The sequence below is a fragment of the Eleutherodactylus coqui genome, chromosome 10 (assembly GCF_035609145.1).
Source record: "Eleutherodactylus coqui strain aEleCoq1 chromosome 10, aEleCoq1.hap1, whole genome shotgun sequence".
Taxonomy (NCBI): domain Eukaryota; kingdom Metazoa; phylum Chordata; class Amphibia; order Anura; family Eleutherodactylidae; genus Eleutherodactylus; species Eleutherodactylus coqui.
In genome coordinates, this window is record NC_089846.1 from 70,412,971 (window position 1) to 70,436,766 (window position 23,796).

The window sequence follows — 23,796 nt, forward strand, 5'->3', positions numbered from 1 at the left end:
TTGCCAACTTGACTCTGTCAGATGTCTGGATAGACTGGATGTGATGCTAATACGATGGTGATTGAGGAGTATTAGTCATTAGTGCAGATGCAGGACCCAGAGTGAGGCTTGTAAACCCCACCCCATAGTGCTGAACACGGCTTACAATGGGATTGCATTATATTGTCATTTTATATTTTTTCGCTCTGTGTTTAGTGGCACGTAAACCCTTTCTGTCCTTCATTGGCTTTGCGGATGACAGAACGAACTCCTTGCTAGACGAGCAGCCCTTTTACGCGCAGTGGGAAATGTATGATTATGGTTTGCCCGAGTGACACTGATGACATCACAGGCTCAACCGCGCTCGTGCAGAAAGTTCAGACCAGCGGCTCATCAAAGAGAATTGCTTGCTTCTCCTCCTTCAGTGTTTCAAACTACTAGGTAAGCGCTGAGTGTTTAACTGCAGCGCGAAGCGAGCAAGCTGACTATTATTGTTTTATTTTTATTTTTTTAGTGGAAACCAAATAAATGTTTAATCACTAAGGAGAAAATAAACAACCTGTGGTAGTTCACACATGACTCCTTTTCTCCAAACGTGCGCACAACCACTGGGTTTGGCTAAAGGAGTATGGTGCTCCCTTTTCTTCCCCACTTTTGCATTTCATTGTGTATGAGGGCTCAGATAGGGCTGATGATGGCTCTCCACCTACTTTATGTATAATACATATGGTACGCAGCCAGACAAATAAAGTGCAGCAGATGCTGAACACTGTGTAAGCCCTAGAGGTCCAGAGGGGAGAGGAGAATAAATAAAGAGCATTTCCCTTTACTGCAGCCGTTCAGCTGTAGCGTCTGTTGGGTACAATCTCAATGAAGTTTGGAGGAGTCTGCAGGAACCAATCACTTGCAGGCTGACAATTTCCGTACTTTGCCGCCTGATGTGCTAGTTTTGCGCTGAGATATGCAGCTCACACTCCTTTCTGACTTTAGTTGGTTCTCTGTGCTGTTCATACATAACGGTTTGGTTGGTTCAGTGCCCTGCATCGGTGCGAACATGTCCTATTCAGGTACCTGCCCTGAAACTGTAAAGTCTTGAGTATGATTATTTCATCTTACAAGTCACAAAGATCTTCATCCTCACTATACCCGTGTAGATCCTCCAGGTAAGGCACAACTGTCAAGCTTCTCCAGCGGTCCTTGGTTTCTGAGCTTGGGGGAATGGGCGTCAGAGGGTCGATCTGTGGGTGCTTATTACGAAACCAGTTGTGTCGACAAATCTGCTGTATTTTGTAATGTAAGGTTATGCATATGGGCAGGAGAAACTGATGTCACCAATACACACTAAATGGGGTACTGCTAGGGAAAAGTGAGCTAGAAAAAGACCTGGGGTACTAGTTGACTGTATATTTAACTGGAGCAATCAATGCCAGTCAGCTGCTGCAAAAGTTAATAGTCTTTGGCTGCATTAAAAGAGGTATAGGGGCGAAGGACAAGAACATTATGTTTCTATTATATAAGGCACTTGTTAGGCCCCACCTAGAATACTGTGTACAGTTCTGGACACCGGTGCTCAGGAAAGATGTTGCAGTGCTTGAGGGGGTACAAAGAAGGGCAACTAAATTAATAAATGTAATGGGAGGACTAGAATACCCAGAGAGGCATCAAAATTGGGATTATTTACCCTGGAGAAAATATGGCTGAGGGATGATCAAATAACTATGTATAAATAGATTAGGGGACAATACAAGGATCTCTCCCATGATCTGTCAATACCCAGGACTGCGACTGTAACAAGAGGGCATCCGCTACGTCTAGAAGAAAGCAGGTTTTATCACCAACACAGAAGGGGATGCTTTACTGTAATAGCAGTGAGACTGTGGAACTCTCTGCCTGAGGACGTGGTAATGGCAATATCGATAGAGGGATTTAAGAGGGGACTAGAGTGCTTTCTAGAGCGCTATGATATTACAGGATATAGCCATTAGGTGACCAGCGGGTTGTTGATCTCAAATGTTGATCCGGGGATTACTGTCAGGGAAATTTCTGCGTACAGCACCAATCAGGCCAACCCCAATGTCCCGTTGCCGGCGGTAAAGAAGAAACACCACACACGGAGGTCTGGTATAGTTCCTCACACGGGGAAATAACTGCGCACTTTATTACAGATTACAAGGGGTCTTATACCCTTTGGTCACGTCACTAGGGATGGGTAATGGTCTCATTGGCTCAAATCCACCGCATAACCATATATGTGAAGTCCACATTTCTGCCTGAGGCAGTGATAGCTATATACGTAGTTAAACAGTCGTTATCTAGATACGGCGCTTCTGGGAAAACAGCCAAGCACACGGCCTTCGTATCCAGTTCTGTATCATCTCTGAATTTCTGGACACATCTCTCTCAGCCTTGCAAAGCTTTGGAATATCTGATATAAGGCTACATATTAAGTTTTTGTCATTTTAGCATTGTATAGAACTTGCATACAGGTATAAAAGCATAAAAACCATATGGCAATATATACATATACCCTCACATTACCCTGGCTGTCGTCATGTAGTCAGGAAGGAATTTTTCCTCCAATGAGCAAAATGGCTGCTTGGGGCTTTTTGCCTTCCTCTAGATAAACAAGAGGGTTGAGACAGGCTGAACTAGATGGACATTGTCTTCATTCTGCCTAGCATACTATGTTACTATGTATTGAAAACCTCTTGGTTGGGTCATATTCCAGCATTCCACTCAGCAGGTCAGATAGCAGTGGCGCACAGTCTTCTGGAACAGAGTAGTATCCCTTTGCAGCATACTGCAACTGTTTGCATATATTATCCCCATCAAAGGGCTACAGCCCAGTAGTGATATTATACAATATAACTCCTGCCGACCAGATGTCCATTTTGAACCCTGAGAAGGTGTCAAGGCCATTTGCAATTTCAGGAGGCTGAAAAGCAGGGGACCCCCTGACTGGTCTTGCAAGTATCACCCTCTGCAAAGGAATGTTAGGCCTCCGCAACACCCAGATCTGAGATTTTAAGCTTCCCATCCATTATGAGCAGCAAGTTCTCACGTTTGAGGTCTTCATGTACAATGCCCTGACTATGGAGATACTGGATACCATCTACAAGCTGGCAAAAATACCCATGTGCCTGAAAGATAGGAAATCGTTTCTTGGGTACGCTGTCCAGCAGTCCCTGCATCCCGCAGACTCAGTACTCCATCACCATATACGGACATCTGCTTCTCCTCGTTATACAGACATTCCACTAGCTGGATGACGTTCCAATGCTGGAGGCGCGGCAACAGCATCTCTTTCTTAATCTTGGCTCCCCTTTGGGGATTCTGCGCAGCTTCTTCTTGAGGATCTTGACAGTGCGGCGACACATTGTCTCGAAGTCCAGCATCTCCTTCACCTTCCTGTAGGAGCCCTTGCCCCATAGGTCCCCCATCAGGTATTTTCCCCACCAACATGGCCCTGCTTCTGGCACAGCTAGTAGATCACCTCGGTGGAAGCTATGCGGTGGATGAAGGTGTCCATCCCCACCGACAGGTAAGGTAAGAAGCTGCCACCGGCTGCAGACTCCTCCTCATCCATCCAGGGGGGGGCACAGGGCTGACTCTCACGGGAGACTCGCGTCAGACAGCAGAGTTAGGCTGGAGGTCCCGGACAGACAGAGCATCCTGGAGAGCTAGGCCGGCATTGAGCTGCTGCTGCCAGACACTCAGTGGGCCTCCTGGGGGCTGAGCAGCCACCACACAATCCCCACAAGCTGCAGCCGGACAATCATCAGGACGGACACTACATCCTAGTGCGCACAAGAACCTGTGATTTTATTCCAGCTGAACGTAAACGACTTTCGTTAGTCGTCGCGTATAAAGTGAGGGTTTCCCGTTGGTCGCCGGCTCGAGTATAAAGTGTAGGTTACCTGTTAGTCGTAGGCTCGTGTACAGAGTGCAAGTTACCCGTTGGTCGTCGGCTCGCGTACACAGTGAAGGTTACCCGTTGGTAGTCGGCTCGCGTACACAGTGAAGGTTACCCGCTGGTCGTCGGCTCACGTACACAGTGAAGGTTACCCGCTGGTCGTCGGCTCGTGTAAACAGTGAAGGTTACCCGCTGGTCATCGGCTCGTGTACACAGTGAAGGTTACCTGCTGGTCGTCGGCTCGCGTACACAGTGAAGGTTACCCGCTGGTCATCGGCTCGCGTACACAGTGAAGGTTACCCGTTGGTCGTCGGCTCGCGTACACAGTGAAGGTTGCCTGTTGGTCGTCGGCTCGCGTACACAGTGAAGGTTGCCCGTTGGTCGTCGGCTCGCGTACACCGTGAAGGTTACCCATTGGTCGTCGGCTCGCGTACACAGTGAAGGTTACCCGCTGGTCGTCGGCTCGCGTACACAGTGAAGGTTACCCGCTGGTCATCGGCTCGCGTACACAGTGAAGGTTACCCGCTGGTCGTCGGCTCGCGTACACAGTGAAGGTTACCCGCTGGTCGTCGGCTCGCGTACACAGTGAAAGTTGCCCGTTGGTCGTCGGCTCGCGTACACAGTGAAGGTTACCCGCTGGTCATCGGCTCGCGTACACAGTGAAGGTTACCCGCTGGTCGTCGGCTCGCGTACACAGTGAAGGTTACCCGCTGGTCATCGGCTCGCGTACACAGTGAAGGTTACCCGCTGGTCGTCGGCTCGCGTACACAGTGAAGGTTACCCGTTGGTCGTCGGCTCGCGTACACAGTGAAGGTTACCCGTTGGTCGTCGGCTCGCGTACACAGTGAAGGTTGCCCGTTGGTCGTCGGCTCGCGTACACAGTGTAGGTTACCCTTTGGTCATCGGCTCGCGTGAAGGTGAAGGTTACCCGTTGGTAGTCGGCTCGCGTACACAGTGAAGGTTACCCGCTGGTCGGCGGCTCGCGTACACAGTGAAGGTTACCCGCTGGTCGTCGGCTCGCGTACACAGCGAAGGTTACCCGCTGGTCGTCGGCTCGCGTACACAGCGAAGGTTACCCGCTGGTCGTCGGCTCGCGTACACAGCGAAGGTTACCCGCTGGTCGGCGGCTCGCGTACACAGCGAAGGTTACCCGCTGGTCGGCGGCTCGCGTACACAGCGAAGGTTACCTGCTGGTCGGCGGCTCGCGTACACAGCGAAGGTTACCCGCTGGTCGGCGGCTCGCGTACACAGCGAAGGTTACCCGCTGGTCGGCGGCTCGCGTACACAGCGAAGGTTACCCGCTGGTCGGCGGCTCGCGTACACAGCGAAGGTTACCCGCTGGTCGGCGGCTCGCGTACACAGCGAAGGTTACCCGCTGGTCGGCGGCTCGCGTACACAGCGAAGGTTACCCGCTGGTCGGCGGCTCGCGTACACAGCGAAGGTTACCCGCTGGTCGGCGGCTCGCGTACACAGCGAAGGTTACCCGCTGGTCGGCGGCTCGCGTACACAGCGAAGGTTACCCGCTGGTCGGCGGCTCGCGTACACAGCGAAGGTTACCCGCTGGTCGGCGGCTCGCGTACACAGCGAAGGTTACCCGCTGGTCGGCGGCTCGCGTACACAGCGAAGGATTCTCATTGGCTTTCTTTCGTTTTAATGATATTTTTTTTTTATGTGAATCATTACATCTAAATGCACCTTTAGTGAAAATGTGAGATTCTCCGGCAATGGACTGGTGGCTCGTCTTATGTGCAGAGTGACGCTGGAGTTTTTATCCTTTTTTGTATTCTCAATGATAAAGTTGTCTGTAAGAGAACTGTTGGCTGTCCCCCACGCAGGGGATGTAACTTCCTGCCAGACACGTCTACAAGCGGCTTATGTCGCCTGAGAACAGAAGCATCATTGAGATCTAACTTCCCCATCCTTTGCCCTAGCATCTGCTGTCATGCGAAGGTTGGAACAGCCCATACACATTAGCTGGTCGTGGACATTAAAGGGATTGTCCGGGACTTTTGGCACTTTTACTATTGCTGACCTATTCCCAGGATAGGTCATTGATGGATGATCAGCAGGGTCTGCCATTCAAGATCTCTGCTGATAAGTTGACTCCCAGCAGCGCTCTGTGTGCTCTGCTCTAGAAACAGCTGAATTCAATGGGAGCTGCTCCGGCAATACCCTCCCGGGCCACTGCGCTACTGACAGCGGTAACAGGAATCCGCTAATCAGTGGGTTATCCCGGACTCCTGCCGATTTTCTGTATTGATGACTTATCCTGAGGCTAGGCCGTCAATAGAAAAAAAAACAAAAAACAAAGTACCAGACAACCCATCTAATCCAATGTGTATGGTGTCATGGTTAGCGGACAACTACCACTGATCCACAGACTAGTCTGGCTTTGGGTCAGATCCAGAGGTATGACACCTGAGGTAGGTCGGTCTTCACCCTTTAACCCCACCAGTTAAGCTGTGGGCTCCCCCAGCCCTTACTTGGAAGTTGGTCCCAGTATTGTGGCTGACGCTACTAGAGATCTCTGCACGCTACCTGTAAACAGGAATGTAGTCAGACAATCCGGATCTGGACAGACAGCCTCCTGACGGCGCGAGGAACAAAGCCGAAGGCCACGGAGCGGAGCGGAAAAAGAAGAAAATCTGGGAAAAGCCAAATGTCAGCGCAACCTGAACAAACTGAAGGGGCCTTCACAGGGTATCCTGTTTGTACAATCTTTCTTTCAAGTTTTTGCCCATCAACTGAAAGCCCCACCGATTCTGAGTATGGGGGATGCATGCGTTTCTGTAGTGTAGCGGGGAATGGAGCCGCAGGTCACACAAGCGCAGCAGGTGCTCCATTGTACACAATGGCGCATACACATAGCTGAGCACTGTGCTCGGCCAGCTGTATCTGCCCCATAGAAATTGAGTGGCACCGCTCCATTCGTTTCTATGGCCAAACAGAAATATTCGTGCACAGCGCTCAACTATATCTGCCTGCCCCATAGAGCTGAATAGAGCAGCGCCAATCAACTGTAGGTGTGCCATTGTGTGGAGTATTGCAGCTGCATATGCTGCGCATGCTCGACCAGTGGCTCCATTCCCACTACACTATGGAAATGGCAGCCTGCATCTTGTAACATGGTGGACACTGTTCCCCCATTTTAGTGATCAGTGGGGTTCCCAGTGGTTGGACCCCACGGATCTATCAGTCTTCAACCTTCCATTGCATGCGTGAAAACTTGATATAATTTACCTACAACTGGAATACCCCTTTAAAACTCAGACAACCTCCATGATGGAGGATACCTGATATGGCCAGGCTTGGCAGCTTATTGGCAGGGAAGTGCATCCTTTGGGCGCACTGTCCCTTTTATCGTGACATATGTGCACCATAAGGGCAGTTTCACACAGCTCTGCATGTCACGTTTTCCCTGAGAATTGTGAAACGCACTGCAGTGGGTTTTTTTGCATTTATACTCAATTTGAATGTTTTCCTGTAAAGCAGCTGAAACTGCTTATGGATATTTGCGAGACACGTCTGACATGTAATTCCCAGTTGACGTCTGAGGTTGCTCTTCCGAATTCTACCGCAGATTTGCACGCGGATTTAGTTGTATTCCGTGCAGCAAATTTGTGTGCACCCGCCGTCACTGATTCTGCGTCAAGAATTGACATGACATGTCTTTCTTTCCCAGTATGGAGTTCAAAATCCGCACGTTGAAAAACCTATTCTGTATTGATTTACATTGTAAGCCTCTCATGCTGCTCAGAATCCACGCCAAAAATATGCCATGTAAATGGCGCCAAAGAGGAGAATTACCTATTTTTTTCCAGAGCAGAATGCTCTTTTGGCAGTCAGTATAACATTCAGTGGGAGCTTGAAAGTGCATGCGTGTATATTGCTAAACAGTGTCTCCGTCGATGATCCTCCTGCTTCTTATGTCTAGACATTTGCTTTCTGTTAACTTTTGGTCTCGCTGTGCATTGCTGACCACACGGTCTGCATGCCGACAGCAGGACGGCTCTACTTATGGGACACGTTCACACGTGGAAGACTTGCTTTCAGTTTTGATATGGATTCAGCAGAATTAAGCTCTTTAGTTGGAGAGGTAAAACCTGCAATGACTCTTTTGACACCCTCTTGAGCCTGTCGAGCTCCTGGCTAAAGATGTGTGAAGGTGACAGCTTGCACAATTCTTCACATGACGTATTCCACGTATCAGCCAGATGGGAGGTGTATTTCAGGGTGAATTACAATGGAATGTAACCTTTCTGGACAAGATCAATGTATTAGTTTTCACATCTGTGTCTGGAAACCACAACGTAGTACCTGCTCCGTCATACGACGAGTACCGCCGGCATCTGATGGGCCCTGTGTATGAGGAGTTTTGTTACTTTGTCGCATCAGTAACAAGGCCGCCGACGAATGGGACTACAACAGTTTTCTGCCCCACAATCCAGGAGAAGTTGGATTAGTGTTGCCTGCTGCTGCGCTTCTCTGCATGGTTTTCTCTTGGCAGTTGCTTATGATACAAAGTAACAAATAGTCTCCTAAGCAGTTGTGAATGCACCCACGGATGATGGGCAGTCGATCACTAGACTTGTCATGGCTTTCGGAACTTCAGGGGGCCATTCAACTGGAAACCCCCTCTGAATCTTCTCTTCTCTTTAAGAACGGTTTACTCAAGTGAAGAGTCTTCTGTGTGATAGGCTTCGGTTTCATGCTTTTTACACCCTTGACTAGCAGCAGCAGTTGTATGTCTGGAGAACTTGTCTTTTATTCTGGCCCCAGTCACCTGTTCACTAGTTGATGTATTCGTACGCAATATCTCCGCCAGCCACCGCACAGCGCGTTATTAGCCGGCCCGTGTCGGTTAAGGCAGTTACTCAAGCGAGCATCGCTCTTCTCGAGTAACTTGACTACTCGTTGGAGCATATGCTGGGATGGGGGCGGGGGGAGAGTGAGATCTCTCTCTCCTGCCCCCCACCCCCCGCACTTGCTGGGACGAGTAGTCGGTTACTCGAGAAGAGCGATGCTCGCTCGAGTAACTGCCTTAACCGAGCGTGCTCGCTCATCTCTATTCAAAACCCCTTTTCTGTATTGAGAATTTAGGTGTGAAATAAAAACAGATGCTGAGCTGTTGTAAAAGCTGCTGTGGTCCTATAAAATCCTTTACCTTGACAGGTGGTGGCGGTGGCGTTGGCGGTGAGGGAGGTACAAGAGGCAAATCTGGAACCAAGCTTTTCCAGGACTTTCAAGTTTTAAGTAGGATCTGGACTCACCCTTGGTGCCTGCAGCTGGACTATATTAGTAAAGAAAATAAGGTACGGCAGATATCAGACTACATATTTGTGTCTGTCAAATGTTTACCCAATAAAGGATGCCAAATAGTGGGTAGGATTTTGGTGAAATAATGGAAATTTGTGTTCTTAAATATGCAGTACTATAGATTGGACTGCTGCTTTTTCATCTGTGATCATGTTCCTTTATATTTCCAGATATATGCCCATTATTAACATTATTAAAGCTTTTTTTTTAAATGATGTAAGCCAGACTTTTTCCAAGTGACTGAACAGATGTGCTTCAGTTTAACACGACCGTGCCTGCTGCCTTGGCGTGACATCATACATGTGTGTTTTTTAGGGTTACTTTGATGAAGACAGCATGGAGGAATTTATAGCGTCGGACTCGGATGAATCCTCAATGTCCTTGAGCTCTGAAGAAGAGACCTCGACGTAAGCAATCTGCATGCAACGCTATATGGGATCTATACAGGGTGCAACAGTATCACTATTTGCCTCCGTGGCAGAGCAGTCTACCTACAGGAATAATTACTGTGTGTTTATCATCTGCTGACAGCAAATCACTTAATAACGTAATGTGAAAGATTACCAGGAATTAGTCAAATAATCAAAGATAAATGCCAACTGATTTTACTTGTGTTCTGCTATGTTGTGCCAAAAAGTCAATAAAATTATGAACCAGCTGGGGCCACAGCTTTCCAGAAGGTAGATTTCTGCTGTGAGCCTTTTAATTACTTTCAGATTTTTGTCTTATTTTATTGTGACTAGCTCATGTTTGGTAATTCTTTAGGATTGCTTAGACTACATGGATGTCTTGAAGTAAAACTCCTCCCATTCCCTGCTGCTGATTATTTCATGGAAGTTAAACAATAGAAAGCATGGTTATAGACGGAAAATAATTCTCTTTAAATCTTTAGGAAGAAAAAATCAAAGGGTAAAAACAAAAAGGAGAGCAGCAGCTCAAGTGCGGGAGAAAGCGACAATGATGTGGAAGTTATTAAAGTGTGGAACTCCAGGTCTCGCGGTGGACATGGTAAAGACTCCAAAGGAGAGGAAGTTTCCAACACTTCAGCGGTTGCTAAAGTGGAAGAAAGTGAGTTAGTCTTGTGTAGAAGTTTGGTTTTAAGAGACTGGAATTAAAACTATAGGGTACAAAAGCCAGATGTTTTCTGCCATTCCGTGGTTTTTGATCTTGCAGCATGGTGTACATGTGACATTTATGCTTGGTGTTTCCATGCAATAAATCAATTTCAGTATTGAAAGATCCAGTTCTAGGAAATCTCCAAACCTAATGTGTGGCGCCAGTAGTTCGCCTGTGGTCGCAGTGTTACCAGTGCAGCTTTTGTACCCATTTGATCACCATATATTTTCTGTCTCTTGCCCTATAAAGGTCAACCTGAATAACTGCAGCCCAGCATATTGAAATAGGTTTGTTTTTTTTTAAAAAAAAAAGCTATCCAGACCTCAAATCTTTTTTTAAACTTGCTCAGGGTGTTCGAGACGCTCTCCTTTTACCCGCTCCCATTCCCATAACACTTCCCATTCCCGTCCTGTCACAGAAACGCAGGAGCACTACAGCTAATCATTGGCCAGTGCTTTTGTCAGTGACCTCATCGTTGGCACTACAGAAGAGCCAGGGACGGGGGAATGGATGAGGTAGGACTTTGTTTCTCCACCACTCTGAGCAAATTTAATAAAAACCTCTTTGGGCCGGGATAATAACTTTACGTTTAAAGAAAAACACCCCTGCAATGTCTCGGTGCTCTATACTTCACATTTAATCTAAAGATGGCGTCTAATTGCAGAAATATTGTGGGGGCGTGGATATTTTTGGCGGTAAGATAATGTCCAGAAACCACCTTCGTTTTTTAGGAACCACTAAAAGCTTGTTCACATCATTTTCCGCCTAGAGCCTCACTTATTGGATTCCATTAAAATACAGGGCTGAATAGCGCTACATGCAGCACTGTTGTAACCTGTAAAATGCTGGACAGAAATTGAATGGACCCCATTATAGTTAGTGGAGTCCGTTCTGCGCTGTTTGGTTCCACCGTTAAACAGAGCCATTCAGTCAGTGAAATCAGAGCAAGAAACCGCACACACAAAGCTGATGTGAACAAGCTCTAAGGGTATATTCACATGGCAGAGTTCGCCACAGAAAGTTCCGCATCTAAAGGCTGCAACTGAATTCCGTATGAAGATTTTTCAGTGATGGGGCTAAATTCACACACTGTTCTGCACCAAAAGACTGCAGTGGGAAGCCATGGATGTTTACAGTTTTTAGATGCAGAATTGGCTATTGAAAATTCCACTGTGGGAACATATCCTAAGCTGCCCCTTACTTTGTTTTCCTTAAGCTGTAGCTAATTTTGCTGCTTCCTTCGTCTTGTGCTGTGTTCCTGCAGCCCTCTTATTATGGCAAGAGCGTTTGAAGTCTCCTGTTAGATTTCACTACTTTCGTGGCTAACTATTTCTGATAACATTTACCCCGATCTCTTTAATTTGTAGGTAGGAAATTGTTCATAAAGATCATAAATTTTCTATTTTTGTTACTGTTCCTCCCTGTGGTAAAATCTTAACACTGATATGTGGTGATATTTGTGCTTTTGTGCTATTTAGACAGTATCAAATATTTCATAACTTCTTGGCATGGTATGCGTATATAGATTTTCTTTAAAACTACTGTGTGCTAGTTTTGAATTTGTAAACAACATTACAAGTAAACCCTTACCTAACATTTTCAGATGACTTTTCAGAATAAACTATGGTGAGTCTACATAAGGAATAACACTATTTCTGGCCATTAAATGATTTGTATCCTGCATTTTATCCCTGTGTAGGCTGTATTTCTGATTCACAGTTCTCTCAGAACTAGTGGGAGGAGCCTCCTGTGTTCTATAGACTGTACGCAGAAAATTACAAATTCTACTCTATCTGTAACACCGACATAATATCTTGTAGGACACTGTACAGCAATACTGTGCAGTGGGTACGTGAATGGCAGTAAACAACTCACCATCAGCTCTAGTAGGTGGTGGTGTATGAGAGGGGTCTATCCTTCCTCCGCTTCCACCTATTCCTAGGCTATTATAGACTTCAGTGAGCAATGAACAGCAAGTTAGGAGGAAGGGAGAACCCCTAGTAGCCTACACGTTAGAGTTTTTCAGCACCCAAACATCATTTTAGGACCTATTTGACCCCTTAACGACCGCTGATATGCCATGTGACAACCTGTATCAGAGGCCTATGTATGAAGATAGATCGCGGGGCGATGTTTATTACAGCTGACACCCACGGGCAATAGCTGCAATCGGCCGATTAACCCTTTAAATCACCTGAACAATGTTCTGGGGTCCCGTACGCCTCCCCCCTCCTGCGTGTGACCTGGCAGTCGGGGGTTCTCCTGAAAGGACTGCCTTAGCAGACTGCCTATCAAGCCGTCCCGTGGGGTGACTTGATAGACTGGCTATAGCATTACATCATACTGCAGGGGCGCTCACAGCATCACTAGTTGTGGTCCTCCAGGGGGAATAAAAAAAAGTTAAAATCAATAAAGTTTTATCTATTGTAAAAAAAAAAAGTAATAAAAATTTAAACTACCCCCTTTTGCCATACCTATCTATAATTTTAAAAAAATCTAAATCCTACAACAAAAATACATACTTGCTATCGCCGCATCCGATCTTTCAAAGTAGCGCATTATATACCCCGCACGATGAACGTCCAAAATAAAATAAAGAACGCCAGAAATGCACTTTCTGTCACTCTGTCTCCCAGAAAAAAATGCAATAAAAAGTGATCAGAAAGTCGTATGTAGGAAACTGCGCCTCAGATGTTTGCTTGTACTATGAAAAATCTCAATAAAAATTTAGATTTAAAAAAAAAAAAAATTGTATGTATTCCGAAATGGTACAAATGTAAACTACAGGACATATGGCAAAAAAGGAGCCCTCGCACAACTACATTGACGGAAAAATAAAGTTATTGCGCGCAGAAGTTTGCGGCAGAAAAATTAAATGTCTTTTGAAAAAAAAGTAGTACAGTAAAAAAACTATACAAGTTTGGTATCGTAGTAATAATACTAACCATAGAATAAAGTTATGTGATTTTTCTTGGTTTGTACACCGTAGAAACAAGACGCACTGAAAAATAATGGAATGTCTTATTTTTTTTTTGTTTTTTTTTGTTTTACTCCACTTAGCATTTTTAAAACGTTTTTCAGTACATTTTATGGTACATTAAATAGCACCATTGAAAAATAAAACTAGTCATGCAAAAAATAAGCAGTCATACAGCGACGTCAATGGATAAATAAGAGAGTTATGATTTTTTTAAAAAGGGGGAGGAAAAAACAAAAATGAAAAAGAGTACTGCATCATTAAGGGTTTAAAGTGTACCCATCACTTCATAAAACTTTTAACAATTTTCTGATATATCACAACATTTGATTGCTGATCTCTGTGATGAGTCACCCACTCATCCCTGAAAAGGGGCAGAAGTGCACAGCTGAGCGCTCTGCTTTTTTTCTTCTGATGGCTATCAGGGAAGAGCCAAGCAGGGACTAACCAGAGTGGTGCATAACAATTTTATAGCGCAAACATATTCTGCAATACTTTACAAGTCAGAGGGAACGTAGACAAAATAAAACGCAATGTAGTATTAAACTAGTAAACAATCTGAAGAAGGGCTAATGCCCACGGCCGGACTTCTGCTGCGTTTTACGCGGCGGAAATCCACGGCATTACCCCGCAGCTATTAGGTTCTATCGAACCTAATAGCTCAATGTTCACGCTGCAGAATTCCATCGCGGAATTACGCAGCGTAAAATAAACCGCAGCATGTTCTAAATACCACAGGAATACGCACGGCTGGCTTCCATTGAAATCAATGGAAGCTGGACGTCACTCTATATTTGCGCTGTACAAGTATCGCGTAAATATGCGGCTGCGTCATCTGACACTGCCGGCGCATCATGCGCGTGCGCGCCGATTCTCCATGCGGGACGCGTACGGCAGATCTGGAGTGGTACGTATGGTGGTTTTGGGGTGGCGCCGTGGCAGTCATTTATTAGGCCATGGAAACACAAAAAGCTCAGTTTTTGAAAGATTCAGTTTTATGGTTCAAAAATATTTTATTAGCTGTATCGGACAATACAATAAAATACCATTGCAGGAGTAGTCATGCAGCAGTCAAAACCTAACCACAATCCCTTCTCCATGCTAATTGCACCGCCACTCATTGTCTTAAGCCGTTTTTATTTGTGAAAAGTAAAACATAAAACAAAATAGACCAAAATCCCCAGTTGCGGATTGCTACATATACCTTATCTGGGGGACTAAAGGAAGTAAAGGAATCTCCAGGGTTTTAAAACAGAATGGGGAGAACCCTGGAAGGAGAAGGAAAAAGGAGGAAAACATTATGGGGCTTGGAGAATTAGGAGGGAGGAGAAATAGGAAAGTAGAGAAGAGGATGGAAGAAAGGAGAAAAGAGGTCTGTCCAGTCTAAGAACACCCATAGGTAGACTCATCAGTATGTTAGGACTCGTCGTCTTCATTAAAGGGTGTTTTGAGAACTTTTAAAGAGCGGCAGAGCCACCACACAACCATGCGTCCTGCATAGGCGAGGCCCGAAACTGTAGCCACACCGCCCAAGTGTTATAAAATTTAGAATATCTCGTCTCATCTTTGGCACAAAGTTCCTCCATTTGTTTTAGATTATCCATGGCTTCCAGCCACATCAATCGCGATGGGGGAGCTACAGATTTCCATCTTCTAGGAATGATCTGCCTTACAGCCAGTAAGAAAAAGCGCAGCAAGGAACCCTTTGCTCGCGACACTGACCCGGGGATCATGGACAAAAGTGCCACTTCAGGGGTAAGGTTAAGCGATCCTTTACAAACAGCTGTCAACAATGGTTGAATTAGTGTGCAAGACCACCATAGGTGGACAAAGGTCCCTTGTTCGCTAAGACACCTCCAGCAAAGATTTGGATACTGGGGGTATATTCTGGCTAATCCCACCAGGGTCCTATACCATCGAGTCAGGATCTTATAATTAAGCTCCTGCAGTCTGCTGGAGACGTTCAACTTATGGGTCATGACATAGGCCTTCTCCCATGACTCCGCCTGAAGGTCTATTCCTAGTTCTCTCTCCCAAGTCAGTTCCAGAGTCCTATTTCCACCCGATGTGTCCTTCTCTAGTAGTGATCTGTACAGTGGGGAGACAGTCTGAGGAGTGTCTGGTTTAGACATACAAATCTTCTCAAAGGTCGTAATTGTTTTTCTCAGTTGTTGCGGACAGCCCAAAGACCTAACGTAATGGCATAACTGCAGGTACTGATACCATGCTCCGGATGGGGGATCCCTTCCATCTAGAATTTCCTGCAGGCTCTTCAACCCTGTACCTGTGTCAAGATGTCTCGTATCCTGGGAACTGGGTCTGTCATCCCAACCGTCAGGGAGGTGCCCCTTAGGATGGCCGATGCATCTGGATTACCCACCAGTGGGGTGATTGGACCCGGGGATATAATCAACCCGGATTTGACGGTTGTGCCAATCCAGGCGCTGAGTAAATTTTCTATAAAGGGCGAGAATCCTAGATCTCTGTGTCTGTCTTTTCCCGGGATCCAGATGCAGCCTAGCCCCCCCTTCCCCCCCCAAATGGGGCCGAATCCTGTTCCGCCTCCACCCATCTTTTGTGTTCCCTGCTATGAAACAAATCTAACACGCATTTGCTCAAGGATGCCCTATGATAAAGTGAGAAATTGGGGACTCCCATTCCTCCATTTGCCTTCGGGCCATAGAGGGCCTTCCAACTCCGCCTGGGCCTGTGATTGCCCCAGATAAATCTCATAACTAACTGCCGAATCCGTGAGAGAAATACGCCTGTTAATTTTATAGAGACTGTTTAAAAGACGTACAGGAACCTGGGGAGGGAGTTTATTTTGATTGTGTTTATTCTTCCGAACCAGGACAGTGGCAGAGACTTCCATCTATCCAAGTCCTTCTCAAGGGTTGTGATCAGCGGGGTGTAGTTTTTTTCAAAAAGCATATTAGGATCCGCTGTGATAACTCTCCCCAGGTATCTGATCCCGTCCTCTCTCCAGGCAAAGGGAAATGCTAGTTGTAAGGATTCTTTCTCTCCCCTGGGCAGGGTTACATTTAATATTTCGAATTTATTAAGATTAACTTTGAAATTGGGTAATCCGCCGAACACCTCGAATTCCTTTAGGTTGCAAAGGAGTGCTATTCTACCATTGGCGAAGTAAATCAGCAGGTCGTCTGCATACAGAGCAACCTTATGTTCTACCCGGCCTATCCTGACCCCCTGTATGTTACGGTTAGCTCTTAAGAGCGTTTGCTAATGTCTCCATCGCCAATATGTAAAGGAAAGGAGACCGAGGACAACCTTGCCTAGTACCATTGTTAATACGTATTGGTTGGGATAGTTGTCCATTGACCCACACCCTGGCGGTAGGGCCATGATAAAGGGCCAGGACCCTACTCAAAAAAACGTGGACCTATGCCCACCATTCGCAGAGTTGCCTCTAGAAACCTCCAATCCACCCTATCAAATGCTTTCTCGGCATCCACGGATAGCAGGCATAAGGGGTCTCCCGAGCGACGTGCCCCTGATACAATAGCTAATGTTCTGATTGTGTTGTCCCCTGCCTCCCTTACAGGGACGAAACCTACCTGATCCCTGTCTATCAGCGAGGGGACAAGCTGCCTCACACGAGCCGCCAACATCCCAGAGTAGATTTTAGTGTCAATATTTAACAACGAAATAGCCCTGTAGCTACCACAGGCAGAGGTATCCTTTCCGGGTTTAGGGATGACCGTTATAATGACCTCAGGGCCTGCGGTGGGAAAGAACACTCATGCGAGATTAACCCCTTAATGACATGGCCTATTTTGGCGTTGAGGACCAAGCGATTTTTTGGTATTTTTCCATCTCCATTTTTCAAAAGCCATAACTTTTTTATTTTTCCGTGGACGCGGCCGTGTAAGGGCTTGTTTTTTGCGTGGCGATCTGTAGTTTTTATCGGTGCCACTTTTGGGTATATAGACAATATCGTAAATTTTTTATTTTTTTTTTTTAATGATAACAGGGAGAGAAAACGCATCAATTCTGCCATAGATTTATTTTTTTTTTTTACAGCGTTAATCATGCAGCATAAATGACACACTAAAATTTTTCTGCGGGTCGGTACGGTAACAACGATACCAAAATTGTTATATTTTTTTTAGGTTTTTACACTTTTTTGCAATAAAACCCCCTTTTTTTGGAAATCTTTTTTTTTTCTCTATAGCTGCATTCAAAGTCCTGTAACTTTTTTATTTTTCTATGTACGGAGCTCTTTAAGGGCTTATTTTTTACGAGACGAGCTGTAGTTTTTATTGGTACCATTTTGGGAAATGTACGGCTTTTTTGATCACTTTTATTGCATTTTTTGTGAGGCAAAATGCTAAAAATTAGCATTTTGCCTCTGTTTTTTAGCGTTTTTTTTTACACTTTTTGTCGTACAAAATAAAAAGCGTGTTCAACTTTTTGTACACGTCGTTACGGACGCGTCAATACCCAATATGTGGGGTTTTAGTTTTTTTTCCCTTTTTTTATGCTAATATTAGAAAAAGCATAAAAAAGGGGTTTTTTACATTTTTTTTTTTTACATTTTTCTTTTTTTTACACTTTTCTTTTCTTTTTTTTTTATACTATTTGAGTCCCTCTGAGGGACTTACATCACTGTGCCTATGATCGCTGTCATAAGGCATGGCAGAGCTACTGCTCTGCCATGCCTTATCGCTTGTACAGCGATTATAGGCACAGGCAATACAGGACGCCAGTGTCTGGCGTCCTGTTGCCATGGTGACAGGCCGGGCTCTCGCGATAACATCGCGAGTTCCGGCCGGAGACACACAGGGATCGTCCAGGAGCGGGAAGGAGTTAAAGGCATCTAAAATTATAGGGACCATCGCTCCCCGCACACCTTAAAGAAGTGAGGAGGGAAGCCATCAGGCCCAGGACTCTTTCCCACTTTGAGGGCCCGAATACCATCGGTTAACTCCTCAAGAGAGAAGTCCTCCTCCAGCAAACGCCAGTCAGCTTCAGGGATATTTTTAAGTCAATTTTGTAGTAAATAAGCGTCCTGACCCCCTACTGTCTCCTCTGGATTTCCTGTGTGTTCTTTCTTCTGATTATATAGATTATGATAGAAGGAATGAAAACTATCCAGGATTTCTGTATTAGTATGTACCTGTTCCCCTTTCCGCGACTGGATGGTGAAAACGTACGTCTGTGGGGACCTTGGGTTAAGAGCCCTAGCCAGCCCTCTACTGCATTTGTTCCCATTTTTGTAAAAGCTTCCCCTCGCTCTATCTCTCTGACATAGCGAGGCCTGATCCAGCAGAAGCAGGATCTGGCCGCGGACATCCGATATCTCCGCCGCCCTCCGGTGCGAAGGTGTCGCTTTGTTGGACGACTCCAGGAGACCCAGCCTAGCGACCAGACCCTCCAGTGCACCGCTTCTATCTTTTTTCAGGCGTGCCCCGTGGGATATAAAAATACCCTCTAGCGCGCATTTAAGCGTTTCCCATTTAATTGGGGCTGGAGTGTCGTCTGACTGATGGTTAGAAAAGAAAAATAGGCAGCAGAGTCCAGATCTTCAGGTGCAATAAAGACTTATATTTCCATCAGAACATCACATCATCATGAAATACAGCGACGTTTCGACCGTTACATAGATGGTCTTTGTCAAGCTTCATGTGAGTGCTGCTGAAAAGAATTTTCCTTTATCTGTCTGACTGATGGTTGGCTTTGAACTACTCTATCACCTGCTGGATCTCCTGCAGACAGGCCCTGTCGTTCAGCAGATTGTCGTTTAGCCTCCAACTATTGTTAGTGTTGTCCCTCGGACCCCATTCTAGAGACCCGCAGACCGGAGCATGGTCCGACCACAAACGACTCCGTGGAGCACCCAGGACCTCTATCTAAAAGTCTATGCGAGATGAATAAGTAGTCTAAACTGTGATAACTATTATGTACTGGGGAGTGGTAACTATAGTCCCGTTCCTTGGGGTGTAGCACACTCCACATGTCTACTAACCGAAGGTTTGTCAGTTCCCTCACTAGTCTACGTATTGCTGTGTGTGATATGCCAGACTTACCCTCCGACGAGTCTAGGCCAGGATTCAGACCCAAGTTGAAGTCGCCTCCTAGTATTATAGAAGACCCGTCTGCAAAGGACGCCAGAGACCCCAGCATCCGGATCCCAAAGTGAACCTGCGCCTGATTAGGAAAATAGACATTGGCAATTGTGAATATCTCCGTACCCAGCTGTAGTTTCACAAACAGCGCCCTTCAGAGTCCGTCTCTGATGAGAGGAGTTTGTGTGAAAAATTTCTGTGGATGGCAATAGATGTGCCTTCCGCTTTTTTTTGCGGGTGGGGGGTGTGGAACCAAGTTGTGTAGTGACTGTGTCTACACCTGGGGATACTTCCCGCTTGGATGTGTCTCTTAAAATAATGCGATCATTATGTGCTGTTTGTGTAGGTAATCGAATATCTTCCCCCTTTTGGCCGGTTTGTTTAGGCCCCTCACATTGAAGGTGCCGAATGTAAAATTAACCATCACGTGATTGCCATGTGGTGTCTTTCAGAGACTGGACAGACATAGGATAGAGAGAGGAAAAAAGGAGAGTAGAAAAGGAAAAGAAAAGATAAAAAGTGGGGGAGAGAAAGGATATAGTGAACTGCACAAAACGGCTGTAACTTGGTGAATCTAAAGTACTAGCGATTCGCCAGAGGTCGTACTCAATTGTGCAACTAGTCACCCAATAGGGAGAGTGAGAGCACATCAAGGGTCAAGAGGCACCCCCCCCCCCCCCCCGTCCGTGCCCACCCCTTAAAATATCAAAGCTCAAACATATGACCTCAATGAGGTCTCTGCTAATAAACTCCAAACACCGACATCCCAATAGAATTAAGTAATCTCAAAACAGTAGGCCCCCTCAGAACTGGGCCTCCAAAACAGGAAGGCATGAACAGACTTTGCGCCCCCCAACAGGACCCGTCCCCATCTCCTCTCCTCCCCCGGCAAGTGGCACGGGAAGAGGAGTCGACCAAGGACAGATCCTGCCACCCCGCATGCAACAGCATCAGAAAGAAATTCTGCTCCCAAAGACCCCCTTTACGGGGGAGACACACTGACAAACCTTGAAGACCTTAAAGTCTCTATTCAAGTAGCATGGCCTCCTCCCCTGCGGCCCTCTTGTTGTCTCCTGGGGTGCCCTTGCCTGCCACTGCTCCAGTGTGGTCTGCGTAAGCAGGCTAGGAGGCAGGAGCCATTCAGGGAGTGCTACCATTGGTAGTTCGAATGTTTCCAGGAATTTGGGCAGGTCACCCAGTGAACGGAAAACTGCAAATCTGCCATCCTTTTTCACTAACAGTGAGAATGGAAATCCCCAGCGGTACTGGATTCCATGTTCTTTAAGTGCCAACAGGACGGGCTGCAGGGGCCTTCTCAGTTGCAGTGTGTGACGAGCCAAGTCCTGTAATATGATGATGGGTTTGCCCTTGCATGTTAGGAGGTCCGGCTGGTCTCTAGCTTTGCGAAGTATAGCGTCCTTGTCCCGGAAAAAGTGGATCCTGCGTATAACGTCTCTTGGACAGTTTGCATCAGTCGCTCTAGGGCCCAGCGCTCTGTGGATCCTATCAAGTTCAACAGGGCGCTCAGGTGGTCTGTCCAGTAAGCACATAAAGAGAGCTTGTGCCCACAGTTCTAGCTGGTTTCCTTCAACTTCCTCAGGGAGGCCTCTAATGCACAGGTTATTTCTCCTATTTCTATTCTCTAAGTCGTCTAGATCCATGGTGAGATTGGCTATCTGATCTGCCTGCGCCTGAATTGCTTGTTTACGTGACTCCAAAATGGCCGCCGTCTCCTCCTGCACCTCCTCCACCCGGTGCAGCCTGTGACCAATCTGGTGTACCTCTGCATAAATAGACTCCAAAGCCTGCTTATTAGAAGTTTCAAATTTGGCAAGAGGGCACTCAGTTCATCCCTTGTAGGTATCGCCATTATATGGGTTTTCCAGCCATCCTCCCCTTCATCATGTGGGGACATAGCCGGCAGCACCCTCCTTGCCTTCCTAAGGGTCACAGCGGGGTAATCTGTGGGAGATTGTGACATGTTCCAGGAGGGACTACTACTCTTCTCGGACATCTGTCCCTGTTGTTCAGCCTCCCTCACCCCCCCTCTCTCCTGGTGTGCAGTGTGGCTGCTGCTTGCTGTACTCACAGATGCCCCACCATGGGCGCTGGGAAAGTTCTTGGAGCTGCTGCCTCTGCCGTCCTCATGAGCTGTGGGACTCTGTGAGGGAGATCCCCGTCAACTGCAGTGCCACTGGCTGCTTCGGAGGTGACCCCCGCTCCTGTCTGAGCCCCCGGAGCCTCCTGCAGGTGGCGTTACGGCGCCATCTTGGGTCTGCCGGAGGCTGAGCGCGGCATGCTGAAGAAGCGTTCTATCACCCCGCCGCTGCCATCGTCCGCCGCCGCCTCTGACCTATCGGTCCTGCGCCTTCCCATGACCGCTGCTGGGGCTCTCAAGCTGGGTTCTACCGGTGTCTGGGGTCTGATAACGGGTAGGCGCCGCGGGAGCTCTTAGGGTTGCGTCCTATCCCTCCATGCGCTGGTCACGCCCCGAAAGATTGAGTTTTGGATAGATGGAGTTAGACAACGGACAGTTACTGACGTTTAGTAGTAGTGAGGGTGTTATGTCATGGGAAGAAGTGTATAATTATGCCTCATTATGTAGAGGGGGTACTAACAGCCAAATCTGCTGATAGTTTTTCCAGTAGGGGCTGTGTAGATACTAAAAATGAGAGTACCTAGGACTGAAGCCTGAAGAACCCCAACAGCAATGCGAAGAGATTTAGTAGAGCCAGCAGAAGATGCAGTAAAGTGGTCAGAGATAGGAAAACCAAGAGAGAGCACTATCCTCAAAGCCATTAGGCTGGGGTCACACAGGGCGGATTGCCGTTGCATATCCGCACTGCGGCAAAACCGCTGCGTTTGCAGTGCAATGCAGCACAAATGAGATTTGCCAAAAAGCTGTTCTCGCAGGACAGATTTTTTCCGCACAGCCGCAGTGCAGAAATGCAACTGCGTCGCGGTTTTAAAAGATGCAGCATGTTCATTCTTTGGTCGTTTCCGCAGCGCTTTTTTGTCCATAGACCTCTATGGACGCAGCCAAAACCGCACCAAATAAACGACAAAAGTAAAAAAGCGCTGCGGAAAAAAACGCTTGCAGATTTTTCCACACAAAAATCCGCAGTAAAATCCGCAAGCCCAAGTTAACCTTTGAAGCGGTTTTGCCGCAGAAGCAGTTCTTCTGCGTCAAAACCGCAACGGAAAAACCGCAGCAAAACCGCAACAAATCCGCCCCTGTGTGACCCTAGCCTTAGAGCATTCTGAAGTTGGTGATCTGTGGTGTCAAATGCCGCAGAGAGATTTGGAAGAATTAGTACAGAGTAGTCGCTGTTCTATTTAGTCGTCAAGGAATCTTTTGATGCTTTTTTTTTTTCTTTATTATAAGAGCGGTATCTGTAAGATATAGAATACAAAAATAAGATTGTAAAGGGTCGAGGAGAGCGTTTTCAGAAAGCGAGGTTATTGGGTGAGAGAAGGCCAAAGATTCTAAGAATTTCGAGATGTAGCGGGGATTGGAGGCATGTCAGTAGTTAGCAGCATGGGATGAGTCAAGTAATGGTTTGTTTAGTAATGGGGATATGACAGCATGTTTAAAAGAGGACAGAAAGCTAGAAGAAAAAGTCACTATTGTAAGGATGTAAGTGATGACCGTCTGGAAGAGAGACCAGAGGAGGTGTGCGGGAATAGTCTCACTAATGTCGGTAGTAGAGCGAGAAGAGAGGAGCCGGGAAATTACTTCTGTTGGATGAAATGTGGAAAGTGAACTAGAGGTGGTTTGGGAGGGAAGATCAAAGCTGCTTGGAGATTGAGAGATTATTTCCTGACGGAGGTTAGTTTTTTCTTTAAAGTTAGCAACCAGGTCTTCAGTACTAAGATCATAGGTGGCCGCACTTGAAGGCTGAGGAGGGAAGAAAAAATGTCAGTTTGGGATTATTGTTTGAAGTCGCTTGTTTGACATGGGGAAGAGCAAGTTGTAAGTTCTGAGTGTGAATTTGTAGTGGGGGAAGTCTGCAGACATTCAGCATATCTAGAGCACTGCTTAAGGAAAAGTTTTTAAGGCGTGTGCCAGGGTTGGGGTATGCGAGGTGCTGCTTACAGAGCTTTATTTGTGTGTTCAGCAGCCAGCTTGGTACAAGAGGAGGAAGAGCTTTGGAACGACGTTTAATATTAACAGCTTGTAGATTTCTGTGCGCTAGATAGGCAGCTAGTAAGGCCTCTGTTACACGAGCTTGCTTTTCGCGCATTATAGATGCGTGAAAAGAGCGCTTCTAAAAGAACCAACTCTTTCCTATAAAAGCGTTTTAGATGAAGAAATTTTAGACTTGCAAAATACTCACCTTCAAGAGAGGAGAAATGTTTGGCTACAATGCCACATCTAAGGTCTGTGCTGCATGAAAAGATAGGACCTG

The 23,796-nt window shown here is 46.6% G+C and overlaps 1 protein-coding gene and 1 pseudogene across 1 annotated transcript in view; one reads left to right on the forward strand and one right to left on the reverse strand.

Moving 5' to 3' along the window:
• ATRX (ATRX chromatin remodeler) overlaps positions 1-23,796 on the forward strand; it is a 263,566-nt gene that overhangs the window by 168,814 nt on the left and 70,956 nt on the right. Inside the window, exons 22-24 of the mRNA XM_066582073.1 lie at positions 9,065-9,204; positions 9,524-9,615; positions 10,101-10,276. Of these exons, the coding sequence (XP_066438170.1) occupies positions 9,065-9,204; positions 9,524-9,615; positions 10,101-10,276 (408 nt within the window). The remainder of the gene's footprint in view (positions 1-9,064; positions 9,205-9,523; positions 9,616-10,100; positions 10,277-23,796) is intronic.
• LOC136580587 (serine/threonine-protein kinase stk11-like) lies at positions 880-3,565 on the reverse strand (annotated as a pseudogene).